The sequence below is a fragment of the Brassica napus genome, chromosome C6 (assembly GCF_020379485.1).
Source record: "Brassica napus cultivar Da-Ae chromosome C6, Da-Ae, whole genome shotgun sequence".
NCBI lineage: Eukaryota > Viridiplantae > Streptophyta > Magnoliopsida > Brassicales > Brassicaceae > Brassica > Brassica napus.
The window spans coordinates 29,562,250-29,588,788 of NC_063449.1; the positions used below are offsets into that span (position 1 = coordinate 29,562,250).

The 26,539-nt window shown below is 36.1% G+C and overlaps 4 protein-coding genes and 1 non-coding gene across 7 annotated transcripts; 4 read left to right on the plus strand and 1 right to left on the minus strand.

Moving 5' to 3' along the window:
• The first annotated feature begins 247 nt into the window (after positions 1 to 247).
• Positions 248 to 3,620, plus strand: BNAA07G18970D. Of its 2 annotated transcripts, none has more exons than XM_048760294.1 (9): positions 248 to 498; positions 1,362 to 1,485; positions 1,764 to 1,916; positions 2,002 to 2,107; positions 2,192 to 2,383; positions 2,501 to 2,663; positions 2,741 to 3,039; positions 3,130 to 3,234; positions 3,337 to 3,620. In XM_048760294.1, the coding sequence occupies exons 2-9, from the start codon at positions 1,471 to 1,473 to the stop codon at positions 3,393 to 3,395; spliced, it is 1,092 nt and encodes a 363-aa protein (XP_048616251.1). In that variant the 5' UTR covers positions 248 to 498; positions 1,362 to 1,470; the 3' UTR covers positions 3,396 to 3,620. The 2 variants fall into 2 exon arrangements, with proteins under 2 accessions (XP_048616251.1, XP_048616252.1); XM_048760295.1 differs by lacking the exon at positions 248 to 498 and adding an exon at positions 526 to 925.
• Positions 3,621 to 3,714: 94 nt separating this feature from the next.
• On the minus strand, positions 3,715 to 7,492 carry LOC125575417 (beclin-1-like protein). Of its 2 annotated transcripts, none has more exons than XM_048760287.1 (10): positions 7,160 to 7,492; positions 5,889 to 6,247; positions 5,639 to 5,809; positions 5,411 to 5,535; positions 5,257 to 5,305; positions 4,820 to 4,978; positions 4,649 to 4,734; positions 4,477 to 4,548; positions 4,249 to 4,398; positions 3,715 to 4,113 (listed from the first exon to the last, which is right to left on the minus strand). In XM_048760287.1, the coding sequence occupies exons 1-10, from the start codon at positions 7,311 to 7,313 to the stop codon at positions 3,861 to 3,863; spliced, it is 1,578 nt and encodes a 525-aa protein (XP_048616244.1). In that variant the 5' UTR covers positions 7,314 to 7,492; the 3' UTR covers positions 3,715 to 3,860. The 2 variants fall into 2 exon arrangements, with proteins under 2 accessions (XP_048616244.1, XP_048616245.1); XM_048760288.1 differs by having other exon boundaries at positions 5,889 to 6,244; positions 7,160 to 7,491.
• A 74-nt stretch (positions 7,493 to 7,566) lies between these two features.
• TRNAG-GCC lies at positions 7,567 to 7,637 on the plus strand. The gene has a single exon. It is a non-coding gene; the product is annotated as a tRNA-Gly (tRNA).
• Positions 7,638 to 18,480: 10,843 nt separating this feature from the next.
• Positions 18,481 to 24,463, plus strand: LOC125588663 (pentatricopeptide repeat-containing protein At3g60980, mitochondrial-like). The gene has a single exon (XM_048760292.1). The coding sequence runs from the start codon at positions 22,042 to 22,044 to the stop codon at positions 23,185 to 23,187; it is 1,146 nt and encodes a 381-aa protein (XP_048616249.1). The 5' UTR covers positions 18,481 to 22,041; the 3' UTR covers positions 23,188 to 24,463.
• A 264-nt stretch (positions 24,464 to 24,727) lies between these two features.
• On the plus strand, positions 24,728 to 26,510 carry LOC125588669 (acidic leucine-rich nuclear phosphoprotein 32 family member B-like). The gene is made up of 2 exons (XM_048760299.1): positions 24,728 to 25,598; positions 25,830 to 26,510. The coding sequence occupies exons 1-2, from the start codon at positions 25,540 to 25,542 to the stop codon at positions 26,233 to 26,235; spliced, it is 465 nt and encodes a 154-aa protein (XP_048616256.1). The 5' UTR covers positions 24,728 to 25,539; the 3' UTR covers positions 26,236 to 26,510.
• Positions 26,511 to 26,539: the final 29 nt, after the last annotated feature.

Consider the following 26,539-nt stretch of genomic DNA (forward strand, 5'->3'; position numbering starts at 1 on the left):
CATATAATTTTTTTTTAAAAGTTTAAATATTAGTTAAGTATAAAAAAATTAATTATGTATTAAAAAGAAACTAATAGTTTATGTATTTTTATAGCAACTGAAAATTATTTCAAGTTTTTTTGGAAAATTTCCATTTAATGTATCCTATCCTGTAATGTAATGTTTATCCTATACTAATAACTAAAAAAGGGAACAGCATCATGTATTTATATATTCCAGATATCGTTTCCTTCTTCTTTGTCCAGTAGTCAACTTAACATCTATTGTTGTTATTTGCATTTTACATTTACTGACTTACTTTCAGAATTTCATTTTCTTTTCTACTAAAAAGAATTTTCAGAAAGCTTTTGTCTTGTTTTTCATTTGGTCTCTGTCTCTCTCTCTCTTTCTTTGCTCTTTCTAGTTCAAATGGATTGTTGAAAGACAGAATTTTTTGGATCTAATCAATTTGTCGACTTTACTACTTTGTTTTCGAGTGTGTAAGATTTAGGGTTCAAGGTGAGATTCGCTGCTGGAATCTTTTGTTTGTGATTTGTTTATTCGGTAGTTCTCACTATAATCTCTTTATACCTTTTTGATTTTTCTTGAATATTTAATTAGAGAGTTTCTGTTCATGTGGGGGTGTGTTGTTTGTTGTTCTTCTATTTTTTTTAAATCTTTGTTTCATTGTTCTGTTCCTCACCATCTCAATCTCCATCTTCTTCCTTCTCAGTTGATTTCTTCTTCATTTTTTTTTGTAATCCAGAAAGCTATTCTCTTGTTGTATTTTCCCACAAATGTCAAACCTTCCTGGAATTATCTAATTATCAAACTTCATTACAAATGTTAAATCATCTGAATACATTTCATAGTGGGTTTTTGCAAGTTTGAGACTTTATAACTTGTGATGCTGTAGTTGATGTGAGTGTGAAACGATCTACACTGGGTATGAACTATTAACTATTTTGTTTAGATTTAGTGTGTGTGGTTAAACTTTATGAAATAGTTTTTTTCTATTATATTATTATATTAGATTCTGTGATGTGCTTTACTTGGGATTTGGAACACTATTAAACAAATGTTTGAGGGAATCACTTTCCATTCTTGTTTGACAATTAACAAATCACTGTGGAAAAGACTTTCTCTTTACTAGTATGCTAAAATAATGTATTGCTTTGACTGTTAGCTGTCTAGAGAAGAGAGAAATACACAAAGATTGTTTGTTATGATGAATCAATGAATTCTTTAGTGAAAAGAGAAAAAAAAAAAAAAAAGACTGTTAGCTGACGATTTTAGCTACCAAACTGTTAGGTATTTAGTATATGTAGACCGTGGCCTATATATCTAAATTGTTTTCTTCTTGCTTGCTTCTTGTTACTCAGGTTTATCTTTGATTTTCAAAACTATAAAACAAAGAAACTGACCAAGATATTGAGCTAAAGAGTAGAGTTCTGATTGAAGGATCATCAAAGCAGTTTAGGTTCAGCAGTAATGAAGAGCGAACAGGTAACAGCTTCTTCTAGCTAGTGCTCTTCAAAACTCAGTAACTTGTGCTATTTTCTTAAGATTCCTTGGTTTTTGAGATGCCTTCCCCTTTTGTAAAGTATCAAAAAACTGTAGTTCATGTTAGATCAGTACTTTCATATAGGGAACCAGACAATGTTTAAAGTTCTCTTGTGGCTAAGACTAGTTGTTATTGGTCTAAGTAAGCTGTCTCATCAGTACTTTTTTGATTACCAAAAAGTGAAATGTTAATAGAATCTATATATATTATTTAATTACAGTGCGCACAGAAACTACAATCTTCAACTCAAGCTTCATCCCAAGGTGAACAGAAAATCAACCAATCATTAGATGCTTCTCCTATACAAGATGCCGTTTCTGTATCTGCTCCAAGCAATGATAGTAGGAAAGTCTCAAGACAAGATATTGAACTCGTAAGAATATATTTGCCTCTATCTCTCTCTCTCTCTCTCTATTTATGTGTGTGTGTCTTTGTGTAACATCTGATGATTGATGTAGGTTCAGAATTTGATAGAAAGATGTCTTCAGTTGTACATGAACAAAGATGAGGTGGTGAAGACCCTCTTGACTCGGGCAAGGATAGAACCTGCATTTACTAGCTTGGGTAAGCTCTTGAAGTCTCTTTCTTCACTTTGTTTCTCTGCATCTGAAACCTTTCTTCCATTCTTTTTTTCTTTTGTGGAATCAGTTTGGCAGAAACTGGAAGAAGGAAACGCAGACTTTTTCAGGGCTTATTACATAAGGTTGAAGCTGAAGAAGCAAATAGTTATATTCAATCAATTGCTTGAGCACCAGTACCATCTCATGAAGTATCCTCCTGTACCTCCAAAGATTCCTCTCGCACCTATGCCAAACGGAATGCATCATCCCATGCCACCTGGTAATAAAGTCTAAAACCCCTTACCTGACAAAAACTTGTGTTGTTTATTTTGCATATTTACAAGTAAAAAGGTTTGGTTTCAATGTTATTTAACACCGTTGTTTATTCGCAGTACAGTAGTTGGCATGCAAATTGGGTATCCAGTACTACCACATCCTCAGATGCATGTTCAAGGCCATCCCCATATTACTGCTGCAACGGCTATGTCAAGCTGCCATGTTGTTAACGGAGTCCCTGCACCTGCGCATCTCCAGCCATTGAGGATGAGCTCAACGAATGAGTAAGAACCAACAACTCCCAGAGTTTTGGTTAAAATCTCGATCCCTTAAAAAAATATCTCACTGTGTGTAATCTTAGTATGGTGGTTGATGATACAACGGTGGAAGATGAAACTCCTCCTCAAGTGGTTCCACCAAGCAGTGGTGAGATGGCAGTGAGTCCAGCTTCTGTGGCATCAAGTGGACACTTTCCATTTGTTGATTCAGACATGGTAATGGAGACTTCAGTGCTTGATTCCGAGTTCACGGCTGATGTTGGAGCAGATGGAGGAGAAGGAGGAGGAGGAGGAGCTGGGAATTCTAGAGATGCGTCATTTGATCAGATTCCCTGGGATTTTAGCCTTTCTGATCTCACTGCAGATCTGTCAAACTTGGGAGGTAAGTTTCAATTTCTTTTTTGCAAATGTTTTGTGTTATATATATATATATATATGTATAATATAACAAGAGCTGGGTTGTTGGATAAAGATGTGTATGTTGGAGATTTAGAAGCGTTAGGAGACTATACAGGCTCACCGTTTCTTCCATCTGACTCAGAGATTTTGCTGGATTCTCCTGACCAAGAGGACATAGGTAAACACTATAACTAGTCAATCAAAAGTGAAATAGATTTGGCACTTTTGATATTTCAGCTATTTTTTGTCTTTCTTTCTTGGTTTGCTTCGAATCAAATAGAGGAGTTCTTTGCGGATTCTATGCCTGGACCTCCTAGTTTAAACGAAGAGAAGCCTTGAAGAGAGGCAACAAGCATTGTTTTTTATTTTGAATAACAAATATATAACTACTATTGTTATATATATCAGAGTACTAATGAATAAGAGAAGGTTAGAATGAACAAAAGCAGTTGTTACTTGATAGTGTCTTCTTGTAATCCTGTTATTACTTTCTACAACGACTAAGTTTAAAGTTGCAAACTGCTTCTTCAGCATTTTTTATTTATTTATTAGTCTCGGTTCCTATGCTGCTTCTCCTTCTGCTAGATGAGGTGACACACTTTTTGAACTCTTAAAACTAATATTAACAATTGACTTGTATTCACACAAAGCTAGAAAATTAACAAACTAACAGGGTTATATAATATTACACACAATGTAAAAGTGACTGTACAATAAGTTATAAGCATCAGGGTTTCTTATTATTCGATGTTATAACAGCAAATGCTTCATCACACAAAGTCTCTAGTTTCATTTCGAATCTCCTCATGAGTTTCTTGAGTTTTTACCAGACGGGTTATTAGAACCAGGACCACGCTTGGCGTACAAGGAACCAGCCGCTGAAACATCAGAAGGCAAAGAGACCGTTGCAGAGAGAGGCTGGAAATTAGTGTTCCCAACGAACCAATACAGAGCCCATTTCAGGTTGCAAAGAGTATACTTCAGTGCTTTGGTCCAGTTCTCTTGCTTGTTAAAGCTCTGCGTTATTGAATATGACTCCACTTTGTCATTTTCGATTCTGCGAAAAAAGATTACATCATATAAGTGCTTCTGGTTTGTAACCCATTAACAACACAAGATAGGCCACTGTTGAGGTTTCTCAAGAAGATGAAACTCCTAAGGTTTTGGTGACGAGAGTGTGGAGTGGACTTACTTGAATGGGAGTTTGAGGCATTTCTCTGGTGGGATATTGTTCTCTTGATCCTTTGCGTTTGCGAAATCAGCAAAATCTGTAAGACATAACAGATACAACGTCATGGCTTTATCGTATCTGGTGCTCCAAAACAAGTTTACAGGACCAAACCTGAAGATCATCATCACACTTTTTTTTAGTAAAATTGCTGAAGAAAGATAAACAACACACATATTGGGAATTACTTACAGCTCATAAGTGCTGTTGGTGCTGTCCACAATTCTAGGATAACTTCCCATTGGCTGTATTTTGACTCGGCATCTTAGAAAAGGATCTGGTTAAGGATAAACTTCATTTACAGTAAATAGTATCAAACACACACAGAAAAAAAAAAATGATTATAGGGTGTTAACAAGGATACTGAAACTTTGGCCGGAAGTAGTTACACATGGTGTGGAGGAGAAGACAGGCTTGTCCCCAAGCAGCATTGATCTCGTCCCACTCAACCTGATAACGCGTCATGTAGTTTTAGATTTTATATGAGCAGGAAGAGGTAATGGACATCAAATACACAGAAAGTTGCAATGCTTACCGGTGCTTTAGGGAGTCTCCCAAGTCGAAAATTGTTGATTGTACCAAAATCTCCATCGTACCGTATGGGGAAGGCATCAATCAGTACATTTGTCTTGTTTAATAACTCTAAATGTGCTTGTGAGACTTCGATCTTCGCCAAGATTGCATCTCTCTCTTCCTGTTTTCAAACACATATTCTTAGCACTAATACTAAGAAAACAAGTACTATGCTGATAAAATAAACCTAACCAACAGCTCCTAAAACTAATACCAAACAATGAAAGAGGATTGTTTATCGAGAATTTGTGAGGGAATGAAAGCTTTGGACTCTCCAAACTCCTCTAAAGCATCATTTAATGAAATAAGCGAGAGAAACCTAAGAGTATCACTCTCCAAAAATCAAAGCATCATTTAGTGATATGAGGGAGAAACGTAAGAGTATCAGCAGCAACGCACCTGATGAGCTATAAGTTGACACTGGAAATTGTTGAACTCTTGCCAATACCTATAACAAAGACACAGAAAAATAATTAAAAACATGTGAGAAAATCAAAAAGAGAGCATTGAAGATGTATCCTTTGCCAACAGAAGACCAGTGAGAGAGCTTTACCGATCTTCAAGTTCGTTAAAGCGATTTCCCTTAGACTCAAGCTCCTTCAGTTGACGGTTAACCTCAGCATTTTGTCTCGCAGATTCTTCTATAGCTGCAACAAGCTTTCTTTCTTCTTCTTCAATCTAAGTAGAGCAGGACAAAACAAACAAAAGCATTTATTACTCTTATCATTACATGCAATTCATATTAGAGTTGAACAATATGCTGGAAACTGAAAATATTTACCTTCCTCTTTTCCCTGAGAAAATCAGCTTCACTAAGAACATCTTGCGTCTCTCCTTCTAACCGTTGGACGCATGCTTCGTATGCTTCCACGTCTCTCGTCACATCCTCGACTTCCTTTTCAAGTTTATCAGACAATACCCTCATGCATTCCAGACACAATGGCTGTTCAACCTGAGAGAACCAAAAAAATAATCAGAAATTAAGATACAATCAGCAATCAGCGAAAAGCCAAAGCTTCACAGCATCATACCTGTGTCTGAGTTCTTGCAATATCGAATGCACGGTTTAAGACATTGATAGTCGTATTAAATCCAGAAGTATTCGAATGCAACGGACCATTCTGGCCCACTTCAAGCGACGACAACGTATTTTGAGAAGCGGCTCCTGAATCAGAAGCTGACTCAGACTTATCCACGACAACAAACGATTCTTCCATCGCCTTCCCACAGTGGGTTGCATCGTGAGGCTGAGGAGAAGAAGCCCCACGAGGACGTGGAGGAATGCCCTGAGCTTGAGGCTTGTGTCGAGGTAGAACAACAAAAGAGTTATCCATGCGTGTTGAACCAAGAACACTATTGGCTCCATGGATGGAAGACCCTTGCATTGCTGCTGGATGTAACAATTTCATTAGTTTTTTTATATAACACAAGTCATTAGGACAAGAAGGCATATCTACAATTTCATTACACACAAGTAATGTAATTGTTACATCCAGCCTAAAATGCAAAGCTCTTGTCCATGCGTGTTGAACCAAGAACACTGTTGGCTCCATGGATTAAAGAGCCTTGCGTTGCTGCTGGATGTAACAATTACATTCATTTAAAAAAAAAAAAGTAATTAGGACAAAAAGGTATATATCTACAAATCCATTACACGCAAGTTTGTCTAAATCTGGGACTCTTTATAAGTATGAAAATTTCATAGCAGTAACTTCTAATCTAGGCAGTTATAACGAGGCAAGCTTTTTCTAAGTAAGACAGACTCATTACACACAGGTCTTGTCTGATTCCGAGACTCTTTATAAGTCTAATATTTTCAGAGCAGTAATTTATAGTCTATTAGCTCCATGGATGGAAGAGACTATGTAACAATTATTTATAACACAAGTCATATTAGGACAAGAAGACATATACACAGTTCTGTCTGATTCTGAAACTCAAAATATGTCAAATAATTTCATAGCAGTAACTTCTAAACAAGGCAAATTATGATGAGCAAGCTTTTACTCAAACTAAGTTAGACTCATTACACACAAGTCTTGTCTTGTCTGATTCTGAAACTCTCTATAAGCCTAATAGTTTCATAGTAGTAATTTCTAATCTATTAGAGCTCCATGGATGGAAGAGCCTGTGTAACAACTATTTTATAACACAAGTCAGTAGGACAAGATAAGGCATATCTAAAATTTCATTACACACAGTTCTGTCTGATTCTGAGACTCTTTATAAGTCTGAAAAGGATTCCATAGAAAAATAGAAAGTTATGTTGAAAACACGAGAGAGAGGGAAGAAGGGGGCAAACCGGAAGGAGGGGAATCGTTGAAGAACTTGCCGGCGTAGGAATCGACGCCGACGATGGTGAGTGAGTGGTGACATTTTTGGCAGACCCATTTCGGAAGATTCGGATCCACCCGACTTTTATTATCTGTATGATAATTATTCTCCTCTTTCCTCATCGCTCCTCCTTCAACTCTTTTTTAACCGGAGACAGAAGATACGTAAGCAAAATCTATAAAGAGGGTTTCGCTTGGAATTCGAATAAATCAATCTCTCTACTTGTTATGATCGTGGAGCTTTGCTGATTTCTCTATTGATTTGCTTTCAATTCTGATGAAGACCTAGGAGAGGAGACCTCCTTGATTATGGATAAACTTACACGAAAGCTATGTTTTGGAAGATATTAGTTTAGGTTTCTTGTTGAAACGTGAAGCACCAGTGGTCTAGTGGTAGAATAGTACCCTGCCACGGTACAGACCCGGGTTCGATTCCCGGCTGGTGCATTTTTTTGGTTGCAACTTTTTTTTAAGCTCGAGTGGTTATTGGGCTTTTTAGATGAACTTTTGAAGCCCAACGTACATCGCAAGTTTCTGATTGATGTTGTTAGTCAGGAACTCAGGAGTTCTCTTGCTCTGGTCCAACACTTGGGATGGAAGTATGTATACCTACAAGGGTTATGATATAAAAGCGGCGAAAGGAACATCTGAGTTATTAATCCCCTACCTTTTACCATCACAGGTAGTAACGAAGAAGCTGTAAATCCGTAAATAAATATAAGCCATGTTACATACTTACATCTTCTCCGTTTGTGGAGAAGCTATAATGGATTAAGAATCTCTCTTTACCTGCTAGAATATACATACAGCTTTTGATGTCTTTTTATGATACATGAAGCACTCACTGTATTGTAGCATCCAACACTTAAACTCTAAAACGAGAGGCTATGATCAACAAAATGAAGAATACTTCAAAGTCAAATACCTCTATACAGTAAATCTCTTCTATAGATTTGAGAGTTGGACATCTTGTATTAACATGACATTTTTTTCCTCCAATATATTTACCAAAACAAAGAGAGTATGATGAATCCAGTTTACAGAGACTGAGTGATTAAACGCTATACAAACAGGTCAAAATCAAACCGAAGCTCAGGCCGAACTCGCATAACAAACTATCCGCGATCAGATCAATTTCGTTCATCAAATCGAAGCTGAGTGTGTTCTAGAGAGGAAGAAAGTACCAGAAGAAGCTGGGACGGCGAGTAGAAGCAGAGAACCGAGGAGATACACAGCTATGGATTCCTCTCAGGATCTTCTTCCCCTGCTTCTGTTCGTTGCTCGGTGCCAATCGTTTCTTCCCTCTACTGTGATTTTCCATCTGAGGAGCCTTCTTCTGTTCGTCGCTCTGCACCGATCGTAGCTTTCCTCTGCCATTTTCGTCTCCCTCTGAAGCTTTCCTCTTCCCTCTGCTAGCTCCTTGTACATCACTGGATCTCGTCTTCATACTCTCTCTCTCTCTGCTCACTTAGTATCTCACTATTTAAGCAAAACCAAAAAAATGATTCAAATATTGTTTTAGCTCTGAATCGCTTCGTAGTGACGGGTGAGTATATACCCGCGGAGGAAACAGCGAATTTTGAAAATTTTGAATTGAAAATGACGTTTATGAACTCCAAAACAAGTAGTAAGCAAGCCTGCCAAATATGAACTCCAAAAGAGAAGCCTGTTCATAAGACTTGAGCTGTAAATTTACCTTCCAGCAAAGAGAGCATCATCTCCTGATCTAATATCCTGCAATCAGCGGTACTTTGTTCTACAGGGAGGGCACTAAATCCTGCAATCTCCAGTACCTTGTTGTCAGTATTAAATCTCGTACAGACAAAAAAAATCTACAAGTATATATAAGGGGTGTAGCCATTTTTCTACAGTTAGCATTGTGCCTTTCACTTTTACGCTATACTTCCACTTTTTGGCTCTGCAGCCGGTATGCTGTTCCCATTCACATGGTGACTGCTTCTTTGCTCCACATGAGCCACACTTGCACTCAATTCTGAAAAAAAAAAAAAAATGATATACCAGGAATTGAAAACAGAAGCCTAGGATTAAGCGTGTATTGTAGTGTACAAATAAAAACAATTTAAAAAGCATGCAATACCAACAATTATATATAGTGATGTGTGACTATATTGATTGAAGACTAGTCTGGTATATCTAACACTTACACATGAAACTTTCGAATATACGCCCCTTCCATGCCATTGCAGACTACAGTAATCTCATCAGCCAGCTCAGTCTCAGTCACTTTTTTCTGTAGACCTGTCTCACAAAAATTATGCGGACAGTTTTCAGATCAAGGTGTTAGAAACAAAGTGATGCAAACAACAGAAGCAGGATAAGCGATATTTTGTGAAAGAGTCTAGCGAGAGCAACATACTTGAACAATGAGTTTTGTTCTTTTAATACTGTCGGTAACTGGTCATTTGATACTGTCGGTGCACACTCATGCTGCGGTCTGCAATGAGGGGCAATGGTAATTGCTGTGCTCCAGTTCCTTAAAGATGATAATCAAATTAGTCCAATCCTTAGAAAATAGTAGTAAGTACTTAAAAAACAAAAGTTGATATTCAAGGATGTTGTCGCATCCAGCATGTAACCATATATCACACCCATCGCAATATACGTATTACATCTATCAAGTTAGCTACATGGATGTAATAATTTTATCAATTAGACCAGTATCACCCAGCATGTTCACAAATATATTCTCACCCAATCTGAAGAGTGCCATGATCTCTTGCAAATGCCACAATACTGACTGGATTTCCACAACTGTAACAACAAATTTGGATTCAATTTTTCATCTGGCCAAAGAAAACAGTGCTTGCATAAAAGCTCTTCAGCTAGTGATTCGTGCAATACTGTGCTCCCAGGTCCTTACGTCCAAATGACATGAGCCCTATAAGAGAAAAAAGTTGAATCAGCACTAAATGAACCTCGTCAGACTCCTTCGACTCGACCTTGCGACGTCTGTGCGTCAACAAACCTCGACGGAACCACTCTTAACTCTGCTGGCCCGCGCTACTCGTACAATCCTCAGCGTCTTCTCTACATGGTGGTTGATCAACGCTCGCTCTATTCCTCCTCCTGTACACTATATATATATAATCTCACCCTTTTTTGCCCCCATTCTCAATCTCCGAACCAACTTTGCACCGCTTCAGATTATGCTACCTCAGCAATTTCCTACCTCGTCAACATAAACGGGTACCCAGATTGCGATTCCAAAACCCTAATTTCACCAAACGACGGATTCGCGTCTCAAACCTCCAAGTATTAATTCCTCTCGCAATTGACACCTAATGCGAAACGTTATCTTCATCCCCGAATTCGATACGAAACAAATTCGCTAACTCGTACGTCAAATTGAAAAAATCATAACGCCAAATTGTAGAGTCGAAACGACGGAGAAACAAACCAAATCCTCCTCGTGAAAACCTTCGGAATTCTCTAGAAAGTTAATCGTTTCGCTAATGGAGAAAGATAAACCTAACCTTCGAAGCTCCTTGTTATGATCGACGGTGAGAGAGAGAGAGAGAGAGAAAGCACGCGGAGGAGAAGGATCTGTTTGGTGAGCGCGTGTGCCTTTGGAGGGACGGAGTGAAGAGTGCGAAATTTTCGGTTCTACAGAAGCGCCAAGTCGAAATTTTTCTTTATTAAATCCGACGTGGCACAAAACCAAAAGTAAATGAGTTAATATATAAAGTTTTAAATATAAATTTTGAATTGAGCTGAGGTATATTCATTAGGATCGGTTATCCGGGCAATTTTATGGTATCCGGCGGATCCATAATTTTACTATTCTTATCCGGATTTGGGGTTCTCGGATATCCGTGTGTCGGATATCCTTCTAATAATTTTAATATCCGGATCCAGATTTGGATGCTTAAAATAAATAAAAAATAATATTAATATATATAAAATATTAAAAATAATTTTTTAAAAAATATTTAATGTTATTAATTATATATATGTATAATATTACAAAATTTACATATACTATTATAAAAAAGAACATATATTAAATAAAGTTAGTTTTTATATATAGATATTACTATTTTTGAAATAGTTATTAATAAAACTTACGGATTCGGATATCGTGACTAAAAAATCAAGATATCTGGATCTGGATTCGGCCCCTCTGAATATCCGGATTTTCGGATCGAATCCGGATCTCGGATTAAAGAAAGTGATTGATGAAGTGGTGAAAGGGATGAATCCCCATGTCTCACCGATGGATATAACTATGCTCTCTGCTCTTCAAATAGGCGGTCATTCAATCTACAGTGGAGATCTCAATCCTTTCTCTAAAGAGATTTCCTGACTGTTCATCGGATTGTAGCCATTGGTGTCTTCCTGGTCTTCCTGATACTTGGAACCAACTGTTTTATGCTGCTTTGTTGTTTTAATATTTGACTAATCAAATATCATCCAAATGTATCTATTGAATTCTAGTTTTTATTGTAAGTTGTTACGTTTAACTAAACCCAAATACTCGGGTTCTCTCTGTGACACTTGTTCACTGATTGTTGTTAAGAAATACATATTTTTCTCGTTTTTATTGTTGTTCAAATTTTGTCATTTTATTCTAAGTTGTTACGTTTAACTGATTGGTGCCAACACTCTTTTTCTCGTTTACTACTTATCCTACCAAAACCCATTATAAAGCAAACCTCGTAGAAGCCGGAAAACCGGACTGAGTACACGATAAAATAAAAGTGATGTTAAAGAAATAGACGAATGTAAAAGGCGAATACAAGAACGATAAAAAATCGTATTCGCAAAGAGACATGGAGTCGAGATATGATCTCTTTCCTTAACTCAAAATATTCGCTCCGTTAGTGAGACGAGACTGTACGAATATAGAGTCTCAGGATACAACCATGGCAGACGAATCACGGCTCACTCGTGATCGCCCTATCGAACTATAAACTGTACGAAACACTCTCTTATTTACGACTTACGTTAAGGGATTTTCGCTGTTGGTTTTGTGTGAAAAAAAATTAAGTAATGAGGAAGACATTCGCTCTGTTTATAAAGGGAAACGAGAGCTCTGTTGGTTCAGCAAACGAAGGCACGTGCGCACAAGGCGACAGACTCGGGAAGTTGCTCAACGTGCGGAGAGAGGGAGAGATCGTTGGGCCAAAAATCCGGATAAGATTTTGTTCGAATTTTTTAAAGTATGTTCGTTTTTTCGAATTTCAAAAAACGAAAAAACAAAACACAAAAAATTTGGTTTGGCCCAACAAATTGTTAACCTGAACTTGGTCCAAAAAGAATCATATCCGAACCGGACGGCGGCGGCGGCGCGCGCGTGGAAAGCTCTCTCTTCCTCTGAGCCGTTTAAACTCTCATGTCATGAAGACATATATATATATACTCCTCAAAATCAACTCTCGCAACCGATGTGTGATGTTGTTAACTTCATTTCATTAAAGCCAACAAGGCTTTTTATAGGAACTCGTAGGCCCATTTCATTTTCACATTTTGTCATATATTATTTGAGCCATTAGGCTTAATAATTAGGTCCAACCAACCTATGATTACCTGAAAAATCTCTGTTAAAAGTCAAACATCATATGACTCATTGTTCATTTATTCAGAATGCCAACTTAGGATCCACAACACCAGCAGAGACACAGAGTAGACAAGGTTTTTGGCCCAACATTTTCATTATTCAGAACATACGAAGTTTTATAATGTTTATATTAACAATATTTTTTTATCGACTTTAAATCCCTATCTTTTCCTTTGTTATTTCGTACTTTGCATGAATCTTTCTAATAGAGTTATGTGACAAATGACAAAATCTACACATAGTTGTAAATTTTTAAATCGTGGTTTCCTATAGAAAATTTCCTCCAAATGTAGTAGAGTATAAGATTCTAATGACGCTCCAATAATACCGAAAACTTTTCTCGAACGGTTGACTATCTATATATCCTAATGTGAAGTGAGCAAGATGATTCAAGTTCAAGGTATAGCCGAGAGACATATTCTCGTGTCTGTTGTTGTTTTCCACTTTAAGTATCAAAGCCACTAATGCTGTTGTTTTCCACTTTAAGTATCAAAGCGCCCATTCATGTACAATATTATTAACCAACCTGCGCCAACAAATTTTCTGACAACACGACCAATCGTCTATACACATTTTTGGACCGTATGTGTTGAAGATCCTAGCAATCCTGACCTGTAACCACAATCAACAAAGCAGACAAGAAGTTACTCACTGAAACGTACTTCTTCCTCGTCAGTTATTACACATAAACACAACTTGGCTTGAACAAGGTGAAAACGAAACAATAACCAACCTCAACATATTCCATGGCCAAAGTCTCAGCCGTACGCTTTCCTTCTTCGTCGTAGCAACTACGAACACCTGTTCCAAACCATTACAGGCACAATCAGTCATAAATCAAAGCAGAGGAAACATGATTCACCACGTTACAGGAAAAGCCAAGAACAGTTCAAAGAACACATTTATTAAAGCACTACATCAGAGTCAGGCACGTTTCGGTAAAAAGAAAAAGAAAAAGACGTCTGTCAGTAAAATGACAGTAAAAACTCTCGAATATGAATCAAACACATCCGAAGATCACATCAACAAGAAGACAGAATTAATACTAGTTGTATTAGTTATACTAGTTGTATCATTTCTCCAAAAAAAATCATCTTCATCTTTTTGCACCAGAAGCCCGAAAAAAGCAGCTGTGGAGCCGGACAAATTGCAGTACAAGGACATTTAGAAGAGCATACTGCAAAAATGATGTAAAAATAGAAGGATATACATATTAGTTTGGTCAGTTGATTGTTTTTTCATATAGAAAACACATAAATAGCCTCACATGTACAATAGGTTTAACATTAGTATAATTCTACCACATACTAGTTTGGCCATTTAATTTTTTTTCATTTGGAATACACAATTTAATTTAAATTTTTTTAAAATGACAAAGTTGTACTATGTGTACTAGTTCAAAAGCTCTAAATTTTGTACAACTGATACAACTAAGGCAACTAAGTGGTAGGCTTCCGCCCCAAAGTCTTTTGAGATGGTGTAATAATTGTCAACAAAAATTTACATAAAAATATTTAGGAATGGTAAAATTAGTACAACTATTCGACATTGGTGTTCAACCACAATGTTTAAAACATGATACACGTTTAAAACGTGAAGCACAATACAAAATGAAATAACATAGTTGTACTAGTATTTGAGTTGTACCGGATTGTACATAGTTGTACTAGGTTTTGAGTTGTACCAGTTTGTACATAGTTGTACTTTGACAGTTTAATCGAAAAAACTAGTTAAACCACATAAATTTTAAACTTACCTCAGTTGTACCAATTCTTTATGTGTACATGTCTTTGCCCCACTAAAGTCGAATCATTAATTTGGTTAAAATGCATTCGGTGTATGTTTTTCAAAAATATAGTGAATAAACAAGTTAACAAACCTTAAAAGTATAAGGCATATAGTGGTTATTTACTTGTTTAGCCACATTATTTCTGAAAAAATACACATTGAACGTCTTTATACAAAATATATGATAAATAACATTTGTGACATAGTATGGACACATAAATAAGTGGTACAACTAATAAAATTATATTTTATGTATGGTACAACTAATTTTTTCAATTTTGTAGTCTAAGTACAACTACGTTCAAGTCGATACAACTCAAAAACTAGTACAACTAATGAATATATTAACACGTAGTTGTACCAAGTTTTGAGTTGTATTGGCTTGAACATAGTTGCATTTGAACTACAAAATTGAAACAAATAGTTGTACCATATACAAAATATAATTTTATTAGTTGTACCGCTTGTTTATTTGTTCATACTATGTTTACCATATTCGAGAATCATAAATTTTGTAAAATATGCCTCGTGAATGTTTTCTAAAATATTGTGGTAAACAAGTGAATACATATTAAAAGTCTAATGTAGTATGATGTATATTAATTTTATAGGTTTTTAGCTATTAATTTTGATCATTTTATGTTTAAATATTACATTTAGTCATTGTTAGGAGTTGCATTCGTACATTTTGTATATACAAGGGGTATGGTTGTATAATCAGAAGTTCTGGGGCGAAATAGCGGAGAAAAACTATAACTTTTAGAAGTTTGAGGCCACAAACGAAGATATCCAAAGTGCAGGGACCAATTCTACAAGAAGCTCAAAGTTGAGCAAAGCTTTGGATCTTTCGATCCATGAAAGTGGAGGAAGCGACCAATTCCCAATTTGCAAGCTTGATTCGTTCTATCTGTTTGTCCTCAACCTAAGCTTCTTCCTGACTAACATGAGTTGATCGTTTTTGGAAGATCGATGAGCTCGATCGTGTACACGTTTAAAATGTAATGCACAATATAAAATGAAATAACATAGTTGTACCAGTACTCGAGTTGTACCGGTTTGTACATAGTTGTAATAGTTTTTGAGTTATACCAGTTTGTACATAGTTATATTTTGACAGTGAAATCGAAAAAGCTAGTTGTACGACATAAAATTTAAACTTACCTCAGTTGTACCACTTCATTATGTGTACATGTCTATGCCCCAATAAAATGAAATCATAAATTTTGTTAAAATACATTTCATGTATGTTTTCCAAAAATTATGTGGACAAAGAAGTTAACAAACCTTAAAAGTATAAGGTAGATTATGCAAACTTATGTGATTGTGTTAGATTTGCAAAATTAAAAAAAAACCCATGAAATATCATAAGGAATCTTTATAAATACTTTACAATTTAGCCAATTTATTGATTTTTTCATATGACATACTCGAAGGAATATTTAAATTTCAGAACATGAGTAGTTGTACTAGTTATATCAGTATTACTAGTCTGGTAAATACATTTCATAACTGTTTAAGTACATTTCATGTATGTGTTTCCATAAATTGTGTAGACAAACAAGTTAATAAACCTTAAAAATATAAGGTAGATCATGTAAACTAATATATAATAAAAAAATATACCAAATTTTTATATGTTTAATTTTAGGAGTTGTACCAAAATATTCACATTATAACTTTGTAAATATATTTTTGATGTTTATTTTTCATAATAATATGGTCAATCTAATTAACAAACCTTAAAAATATAAGGTATCTTATATAAAATTGATAGTGTAATTTAATAATTTAACAATAATTGAAGAACCTCAGAAAAAATAGATGAAATTTTATCATCATATGTTAAAAATGATTTAATAATTGAGTTAATTATAGTAGCTGCAAATTGTACATGAATTATAACATTTATATACCAGTTGTACCAGTTATATTATTTTTTAACATGTATAGTTGTATGAGTCATACTAGTTGTACGTAGTCGAATGAGAAAATGAAATAATGAAAATCGTGTGGCTCTGAGTTATTTATGCGCCAGATTAAAGAGGGGGGGAGAGGATAGAGAATGAGAGATCTGTGAAAACGTGTGGCCAAGATTAAAACATAGAAAAGATGATCAATGACTTTGGTTGGAGTTTCATTAATGGCATTTTTGTAAATATAACATTCTTCTTTTTTTCTCTTAATCCGACGGTTCTAATTTATAGAAAGATTATAGAATCCAATGGTTCATATTATTCATTCATTAAAGGTAAAATAGTAGTTTACAATCACTTGGTCCATACAGATTTTTTTTTTTTGGATGTGTGAGACTTATTTTTTGGCTTTTTGGTCCATTTCAGATTTTAGTCCACAAAGATCACCAAAGTGAAGGTTATTCCGCAACGGAAGATAGATCGATCTAGTGATCGAGATTATTATACAACAGAAAAACAAAAGGGGGTGGCGACCGGTGGCGAGTGCTCACCGGCCACCGGAAACGATTTCATTTTTAGGTGACCTAGAGAGAAGGTAGAGCAATTAAGAGAGAGCCGCCGATGCGCGTTCGATCTTTGTTCGGTTTTAAGCCGATTTTTGTTGTGTTAACGATTCAAGTCAGAGCCTTTCTTAATGGCCTTCGTCTTCTATCTCTGAATTTGAATTGTTTATTAATCTCTCTCAATTCTGGTCCTCCTTTCTTTGCTGAGTTAATTATTCCAGTTGATTTTAGGGGATCTAAATCTTTTCGTTAGTCATGCTTAATCTCTTGCTAAGCAGAGGAATCAATTCTAGAACGTTTTATATTGCGAAGTCTCCTTGCAAGTAAGAAATTGAGATTGTTGATTCAGCTATGGTGGTTTGATGCGTAATCAGATAAGCTGGAGTTTTCTTTTTAGAAAGCGTTCTAGCAAGATTTGTATCTTCCTCCTTGATTCTGCTCACTGGTTATAATCTCTAATGAGAAGATGAGGAATTTCTTAAGATTAGTGGCGATATAGGAAGGGGGAGCAGGCAAGCGGTTCAAACTTGGCGGAGAAGGAGGTCGACGGTGATCGGTCCGGTGGAAGTTCCGACGAAGCTGTCTGTTTCTTCTCCATGACTCCAGAGACTTCGATGCTCCAACCAAGACGCACGTGTCATACATGCGTAATTCGATAGACATATGGTGGAACACGTGTTTTCTTTTTATAAACCTAATCTGTATATGTTGGGTATTAATTGGGCTTTAAGTTTATGTATGGGAATAGGGTTTGAATCTCTTGTAATGTTTTGGCCTTTGGCCCATCAATATGTACAGTTGACAAAAAAAAAAATTCAAACCTTCTTATAAAAACGTTTCAAATTTGGTTTTCCGAATTTTTTGAACATTATGTTCAAATTCGGAAATTCTTTCGGGCAAATCTCCAAAACATCACATTTCTAAGTTTATATCACAAAAATAGCACTCAAAAGCTAAAATGACCAAAATAGCACCTTTCTAAGTTTATCCTTTGAAAATTTTAATTTTTTTATTTTTCAAAATTTGAAATCTTATCCTCAGAACCTCATTTCTCAACTCTAAACCCTAAACCCTAAAATCTAAACCCTAAACCCTAAACCCTAAACTCTAAACCCTAAACCTTAAACCCTAAATCCTAAACCCCACCCTTTAACTCTAAACCCTAAGTTTGTGACTTTTGATAAAACATTAAGTGCTATTTTTGTGACTTTTGACCTTGAGTGCTAGTTTGGGAACATAAACTTGATTTAGTGCTATTTTTGTCTTTTTCTCGATTCTTTTGGTAACTATTTTTAAAAATATTTTAAATTTAAAGTATTTATTTTAAAAAAAAATCTTAATATTTTGGTAAATTCTGATTATTTTGTTTTTTTTAAAAGATGTCGATTAAGAAATAGATGAATTGCTGTCAGAATTCCCTCGCCGACATCATACTGAGTCTGAAAAAAACACGGTCTTCTCTCCTAACCAGCAACTCTCAAATTTTCAGATTTACAGCTCCGGCGGCTTCCATAGCGTCGGAGCTGTGCTGTCTTGTTTATCTATCTCCTCTGTGTGGTCCTTTTAAAATCTGTCTTGTACCTGGTTTTTTTTCTTTTCTTCTTTGTCTTGTTGTAGCCTGTGTGTGTTAGTGGTGTAGCTCTTTAGGTCTTGAGGAGATCCTTCAGTGGTCCGTGATTTCATCGTCGCTGCGGCGGTTCCCTTGATTGTTTTGGCTAGATCTGTATTTTTTTCTGGTGTACGGTGCTGGTTGATGCCGTCTCTGATGTGAGTTGTTAATTCTTCCATCAGATTTGGTCAAAGCTCTGTTTTGTGAGTCGTTTGTGGTCGGGTTTTTGGTCTTTAGTGCTCACCCCTTCTCTGGTTTCTGGTAACCCAATGAGCTCCTCTTTTCTGGTTTCGATTTGTGTTTTTCTCACCGCATGGTATCAGGTTTATGTCTCTCCATGGATGGGGCTGTAGTCTATGGGAAGAGGTGGTTCACATAACACCATCTTCGCCGGCTTTTGTCTCCGGGAAGAGGTGATTCCTTTACACCGTCTTCGCCGGCTTAGCGCCGCTTTTGTTTGCGGTTTGGTTGTTCTACGATTTTCAATGTCCTATGAGTTACTGTCTCTTGTTGTGGCGTTTCCGGTTGATTTTCCATTCCTGTATTTGGTCGCTGCATCTTCAAGGATACTATTATCATTAAAGATGCTTGCTCTTATTTGTTGGAAGATCGAAGCTCTGGATTCAAGCCTTTTTCAGTATGGTTTCGCTGATGGTGAAGTTCCGTTGGAGGAAGCTCATGTCTCCCGGTCGTGATGAGTGTTCAAGCGGTGGTGTTGAGTCCTGTGTGGCTTTAAGGCCTGGTTAAAGCTTTTGTAATTTCTGTTTTGGGTTTTGTTCAGCCTTGTTCGATGCTTATGTTAGGCTAAGTTCTTTTTGGAATTAAGATCTTTAATAAAACAACAGATGAAAAAAAAAAAGAAATAGATGAATTGCTAGGGGTGAATCCAAAAATAAAGGGAAGTTTACTTAAATGATACAAACTAATTGTGTTATTACTAGAATAACTCATATTTTTTGAAAATTATTAGAATATTTTTATGCTCGAAATTGCCCTTGTCTATAGTTATAACAAAAAAAAAACATTACCAAAATACCCTTAACTTTTGATCGACGGCAGATTTATTTTCAAAAAAATAAATCTGTCAAATAATAAGTCTGTTTATAAAATCTGTATAAAAAAATAATCTACCGTTAAAGTGGTGTCAGACTTTCTTAGAAACGTCAGATTTATTTCCACTTAATTGTCCGATTTGAATAGAAAACAGATTTTTAGGAATATGTCTGTCGAGTGAGGTAGCAGATTTATTATAAATGGTAGATTTTTGTGGTCAACCTATTTTATTATGTTCGACTTATTTTCTTATGGCAGATTTATATATCCGACTTAAAATTGTTGGTAAACTTTTTGTTTATATGGTGGCAGACTTTTTAATTTATGTTATGGCAGATTTATTGACGGAAATCTAGGTTTATGTAAACCAAACTTAATTTAATATTCAATTTCGATCGGTTTACATTAATTTCGAATCTGGTTTATTTTTACATTAATTAAAATTAGAATTAGATAATTTTTGTAGTTGTCATCATCTCTGTCATTTCTCTTTTCTTCCTTATCAAGTTGTCATTTTTTATGGTGGTTTAATCACTTGTTGCACTCCTTATGTTTGGAGAAACATAAACTCAATGATGTATCAAAGAAACAATGTTATTTACTGAGTTTGAGCTAAGGTAAGAGTCAATACTCAAACTTAGTTATAAGGTTTCATGCCTCACCAATATCTGACTGTAGTGAGTGAAATTCTTTGGTTATGCTTCCATGAATTCAAGTAGATAGTTTCATATAGACATAACATACTAGCGGCTGCTGATCTTAGATTGCACATAAGTTGTAGAAGAAGGCTTTGCTTATTTATTCAGGGTATATTATAAAGAACAATAACAAGGGAACCATAGATATACACTAGAATGCTAATGATTTTAGCTTATGTTGCAGAGCTTCTTTACAAGGTATGTACCAAATGATAGTACAAGTTAAAAAATAATGTACACGTAAAAAATATAGGGACCATATCTTTTAATGGCTCCATATCCATTGAAAAGTATTCCACTTTCATCAGTCACATCTTATAAGGTATGTGTTTACCAACAACAGTGACTTCTCAGAGCCTGCTACAGTTCTAGTTGAATCCTCTTTTTCTTTTCCCCAAATCACAGTGTATAATCCAAAGATCAAAATCGCTGATCCAATGACGGAGTTTCGTTTCTCTCAAACATGTCTATTGCCCTCAAGCTTAGGCAAAGGTCTTGAACGATCTCCATGTTCGTCACTGCAGCATATCCCGCAGCATTAGACTTAAACAGAAAACATAAAAGAATCGACGATCTATATGAAACCTGGTCCATGGCGCTGGCTTGTTATCACATCTAACAAAAAGGTAACAATATACCTTAAAAGAACCCTATAGAAAACAGAAGAACATGTCAGATAAATAATCAACTCTCTGCACAGACATAGCTGGTGAAAAATTATGGTTATTAAGCTGTATACATACCTGCACTCCAACTTTTAGCCAGCACTTCTCAATCCTATAAACACCATCATATCTCATTCCTGCCTCAGGGGCATATGCAGATCTTTTTTCTTTGAAAGACCTGTATATGAAATATAAAAAGTGTCACTTCTGGTCAGAGTTTATCAAGTGAACATTCAGTTATCTCGAAAGATAACTGCACAAGGTTTAATTCAACTTTTGGACAACAACCTTTTCTTATTCCCTTCATATAGCATTGGCGCACAAAAAAAGCATTCCATAATCTTACCGTAGGAAAGCTAAAAAACTGAGAATGTGAGTAAAGTGTTGAGGTGTTGGGAATTAGGGTTTTCAAAATTTAACATTCAATCAAACAATACATTTTAAGAACATGTGATAATAACTTAGAATTGCATAGATTCAGGACTTACACTTTCATTATCTTCGATTTAATTAATCTGGATTTATCAGAGGTGATCTCAGATTTAGGGTTCCTCTTGTACAACAGAGATGGCGGCGAGCTCGGTGGAGTTGACAAAATGGAAGGCTGCTGTGACAGAGGAGAAGTCGTCGTAGACGGAAGTGAAAAGGAAGGGTCTGATTTGCTTTCGTCGCCTTTGGAGAACACGACCCACGACCCTCTCGACGGCAAAATGAATTTTTTTTGGGAAATAATTAAACATTTCTTTATTAATAAATATCAGATTCTCAGTGGCAATTTTGTGAATAATAAAGGGAATGGGTGTTTTGGTATTTTCGTTTGCCTTATGAGTTATTCTAGTAAATACAAAAATTTATGAGTTATTCTAGTCATTATATGTAAAATTTGAGTTATTTTGAGTAATTTCTCAAAAATAAATCATAAATATATATCTCTGTCTTGTCCTAGCCCTCGTTTCCCTGGTCTAAAGAAAAATAAAAAAAATAATGTCACTGATCCGCCGCATGTTTGGTCGGCGCAGCTTCTGCACAGCCGTGGCAAGAAAAGCTGAGGACATAATGAAAAACCCAGATTGCCGTACTTGGGAGCTAAGCTCGAGAGTCAGCTACCTCGTCAATTCTGTTGGCGACTTAGACACGGCAGCTAGGTACTCTCGTTTGGCTGTCTTCAGCAAACCCGATGACGAACCGGAGGTAACAGTCCATACATGTGAAACCATCATCGGAAGCATGGTGCGTGCTAAAAGACACAAGGACGCTTACGATCTCTACGATTACTTCTTCAACAAGCATACGCTCAAACCAAACAGCAGTTGCTGCAACCACATCATCGAGTCTCGTTTCCAACAAGGTCTTGTTGACGAAGCTCTTGATTTCCACCGAACCGTCAAGGGTGTCGTCCCTGACTACCCGAGTGAAGCTAGTTTAAGGGTATTGACCAAAGGTTTAGTCCACTCTGGTCGATTTGACCTAGCTCAAGCCTTGCTTAAGGGCAGCTCTAAAATGTTTCCTGATCACGTGGCGTTCAACAATCTGATTCAAGGGTTTTTGGATATTGGGAATTTAGACAAGGCCAATCACTTGTTTGAAGAATTCAAACGATCGTTGTCTTCTAGTATTGCTGATTACAAGTCTACATGGGATTTTTTCTATCGAGGATATCCACGATACGAAAACAGAGTCGCATTCCTGATGGCCACATTCATGGAGTACTGGTTTAAGCAAGGTAAAGAGGTTGAAGCTATGGAGTGTTACAACCAGTCTGTTCTTCCAAACAAGTTACTGCTTTGTCCAGAAACTGGCAACGCCCTTTTGAAAGTTCTGCTCAAATACGGACAAAAATCACATGCTAGGGCATTGTACAATGATATGTCAGCTCAATCTGGAACCTTGAACTCTGATACGGTTCAGATAATGGCGAAGGGTCGGTGTAGCAAGGAAATCAAGACCTACAACAAGGCGAGCGCTGAGTCTCTCCTTGCAGATTCAATTGGTTTCATTCCAGTCACCACTTTCAAAACTATCATAGACGTGGCTCTAAAGGACGGAAGAATAGATGACGCTCTTAAAACCTCCAACAAAATGTTCGACATGGCTCTAAAGGAAGTCTCCGAACAGTTTAACCCACTCTAACGTGGTTTCTTTGACTAGTAATGATGATGTTATTTCCTCCTCTTGATTAATTATCGTTTTTTATTTTAATCTAAATTGAATTTTTAAGCATCAAACAAACAAACTAATATTCGTTCATCAACCTTCAAATGCTGCCATACATTACTAATAGTTTAACACGATTTAAGGTTTACGTTCCAAGACTCTTTTTCTCGTTTAAAATAAACCTATGATTACAAAATCTCGGTTAAAAGTCAAACAGGATATGACTACTTCAGATTTTCATGCATTGTTCATTTATTCAGAATGCCAACTTAGGGACCCAGCAGAGATATTATGTGGTTGTGAATTTTTCTAAAAAGTAACAGAAGAGGTCGTTGGGAGAGATTGAACCAACTAGGGATGTTAATGCAGGGTAAAATAATCCAGCCCAACCCAACCCATTTTATACCCAATCTGCAAAAACCCAAAAACATCAAGGTTGAAATCCAAACCGAAAAAATAACCCAATGGCCAATCTGGTATAGGTTTATCAGTGGGTACCAAAAGTATTATCTTATTTATTCTGAAAATCATGTATAATATTAATATCATTAATGTGAGCTTTAATATATAAACAAGATTTTGCAATTTTATAGAAACTTGTTCTAGCGCAAAAACTCGTTTAGCGGAAAAACGACTCGTTTTTCCGAAAAAAGAAATATTTTGCAATTTTAACCGGAAAGCTCATTTTGCGGTTTTAGCAATAAACCTCGTTTTGACAGAAAAACTCATTTATGGTAATGAGAAAATTTGTTAAGTTGTTTTTGTGGTTTTAGCGGAAAATTTTATTTTTGCTGTTTTTGGTCGGTAAATTGGTTTTGTGGTTTTGGTGGGAAATCTCATTTTTACGATTTGCCGGAAAAATAATCTTTCTGGTTTTGACGGAAAAACTCGTTTTTGCGGTTTTGACGAAAAACTTATTTTTACGGTTTTGGCAGGAAAATTTCTTAGTTTTTGGCGGGAAACCCGTTTTTGATTTTGACGGGAACAATCTTTTTTTGCGATTTTGGCGGAAAAACTCGATTTTTAAGGTTTTTGCGAAAAAATTCGGTTTTGCGGTTTTGGCAGGAAAACTCGGTTTTGTGGTTTTGGCTGGAAAACTCGTCTTTAATTTTGACAGGAAAACTCGGTTTTGCAGTTTTGGCGAAAAAGCTCGATCTTTTGGTTTTGACGGGAAAACTCGATTTTTTCGGTTTCGGCGGGAAAAACCGTTTTTGCGGTTTTAGCGGAAAAATTGAGTTTTACGGTATTGGCGGGAAAACTCTTTTTGCGATTTTGGCGAGAACATCGATTTTACGGTTTTCAGTCAGAAAACTCGATTTTGCGATTTTAGCGGGAAAACAAGGTTATACAGTTTTTGCGGGAAAATTCAGTTTTGCGGTTTCGGCGTGAAAACTCGGTTTTGCGGTTTTGGCAGGAAACTTAGTTTTATGGTTTTGGCGGGAACACTCGGTTTTGTGGTTTCGGCAGAAAAACTCGATTTTTCGGTTTCGGCGGGAAAACTCTTTTTGGTTTACGTGAGAAAATTTATTTTTACGGTTTTGGCAGAAAAATTTATTTTTTGGTTCTGACGGAAAAAAACGATTTTACAAATTTTATATAATTTAATTAAAGTGGTGAAAATCTATATATATAATTGAAAACTCATGGGTCATTAACCTTTTTTATTTACCCAACGTAAATATGAGTTTTAAAATTAATTCCTATGGTTAACTCAATTAATCTTAGATGGGTAAAAACTCAACCTATTATTAGTGGGTTTGGGTAAACCCGTGGGTAATTACCCATGTTAACATCCCTAGAACCAACGAATAGAACAGAGTATTTAGTGGACTACAACAGCCAAGGCTGGGGCTGATAATGCTGTATTTACAGTCTCTTCTTAACTTGCTTGTTCAACTTTTCATTATTTTATATCTTTCTCTAAAGTTTTTGAGTTCTCAGACATGCATTTTCTGTGTCAGTGTGACGTGTATGGATACAAAGAGTTTGATCAAACAAAGATGTACTTTGGTTTGACCATAGTCAAAATGTTCATTATATGAGTTTTACTCAGTCAGTGTACGAACATCGATTCATAACTAGCTTCCCTGCGGCCTTGAATGTATTTTTATCACATTATATGGGGACTGGGTTTAAACTGTAAATTTTAGTAGATGTACAACTCTGTTTTCTTCTCAAAGCTTTTTGACTTCTTTGACTCAAACTTGGTCTATATAAGTCCCATTGTTCTTGACTCATTTCTCTCATTACTATCTCTCTCTCTCTCCAACCCATTTTAAAAGAATCTCTCTTACAACAGACCTCTCTCCATGTCTGGAAGTGAAGAAGATGATGTTCTTCCCCGTTTCTTCAAGGTCTTCCTCTCACAAACCGCTTCTGAATCGATGGTACATCTCTTCTTCTCTCTTTCAATTTTTCCTTCTTCCATGTAGCAAGTAGAGAGGATTATGTTTGGGAGAGTTATGGTTTAGGAGCAAAGAATCTTTAGTTACTTAGGATGAAACGTGATCAAAAGATTCTTGATTTGTTCCTTTGTCTCTCCTCATACGTCTTAAGTCTTTTGATTTTAGTATGAGTTTTCTGATGTATAAGCTTGTTGTATGTTTGGTGATTATCAGGCGATTCCAATGTCTTTCAAAGACCTACTGCCACAAACAGCTAAGCTTCTTATCTTTGAATGAGCATCTTGAAGACCCACTGCCACAAACAGCTAAGCTCCAAGAAGAAGAAGAAGAAGAAGAAGAAGAAGAAGAAGAAGAAGAAGAAGAAGAAGAAGAAGAAGAAGAAGATTCTTCAGTGGTTGCTGATACGAATGAGGAAGAAGAAGGTGATGATGATGATCCTTCATTCGATGGTGATGAAGTCAGCCAGAGTGTTGACAGTGATGACATTGTATCTAATGCCGATGGTTGGATATTTCATAGTAGAAGGAACAGGGTTAAAGAGCATGGTACTGTCCACTGTGAGATGCTTCACATCAGGAAGAAAGTTCACTCAATCAAGATCACAGTCAAACGTGGTTGAATCACTCATAATCATCATCATCAGTTCAGCACCATCACCACACCCTTCATCCATCACTCATCTTCATCACTATCATGAGTTCTATGGCTTTTGTTTGTTTTATGAGTGTTGTAGTTTCCTTCTCAGGTTTTATCGTAGTAGTACTTTCCTTATCCCCAAGAAACCTTGTGACCTTATTGATGTTTCATGTTGTATTTTCAATGCATATATGGCTTTTATGTTATTTTCTTTGGCAATGGCTACTTGTATGAATATATGAAACATTAGGTGTTCAATCTTAAGCTTTCAGATTCGCATATTAATG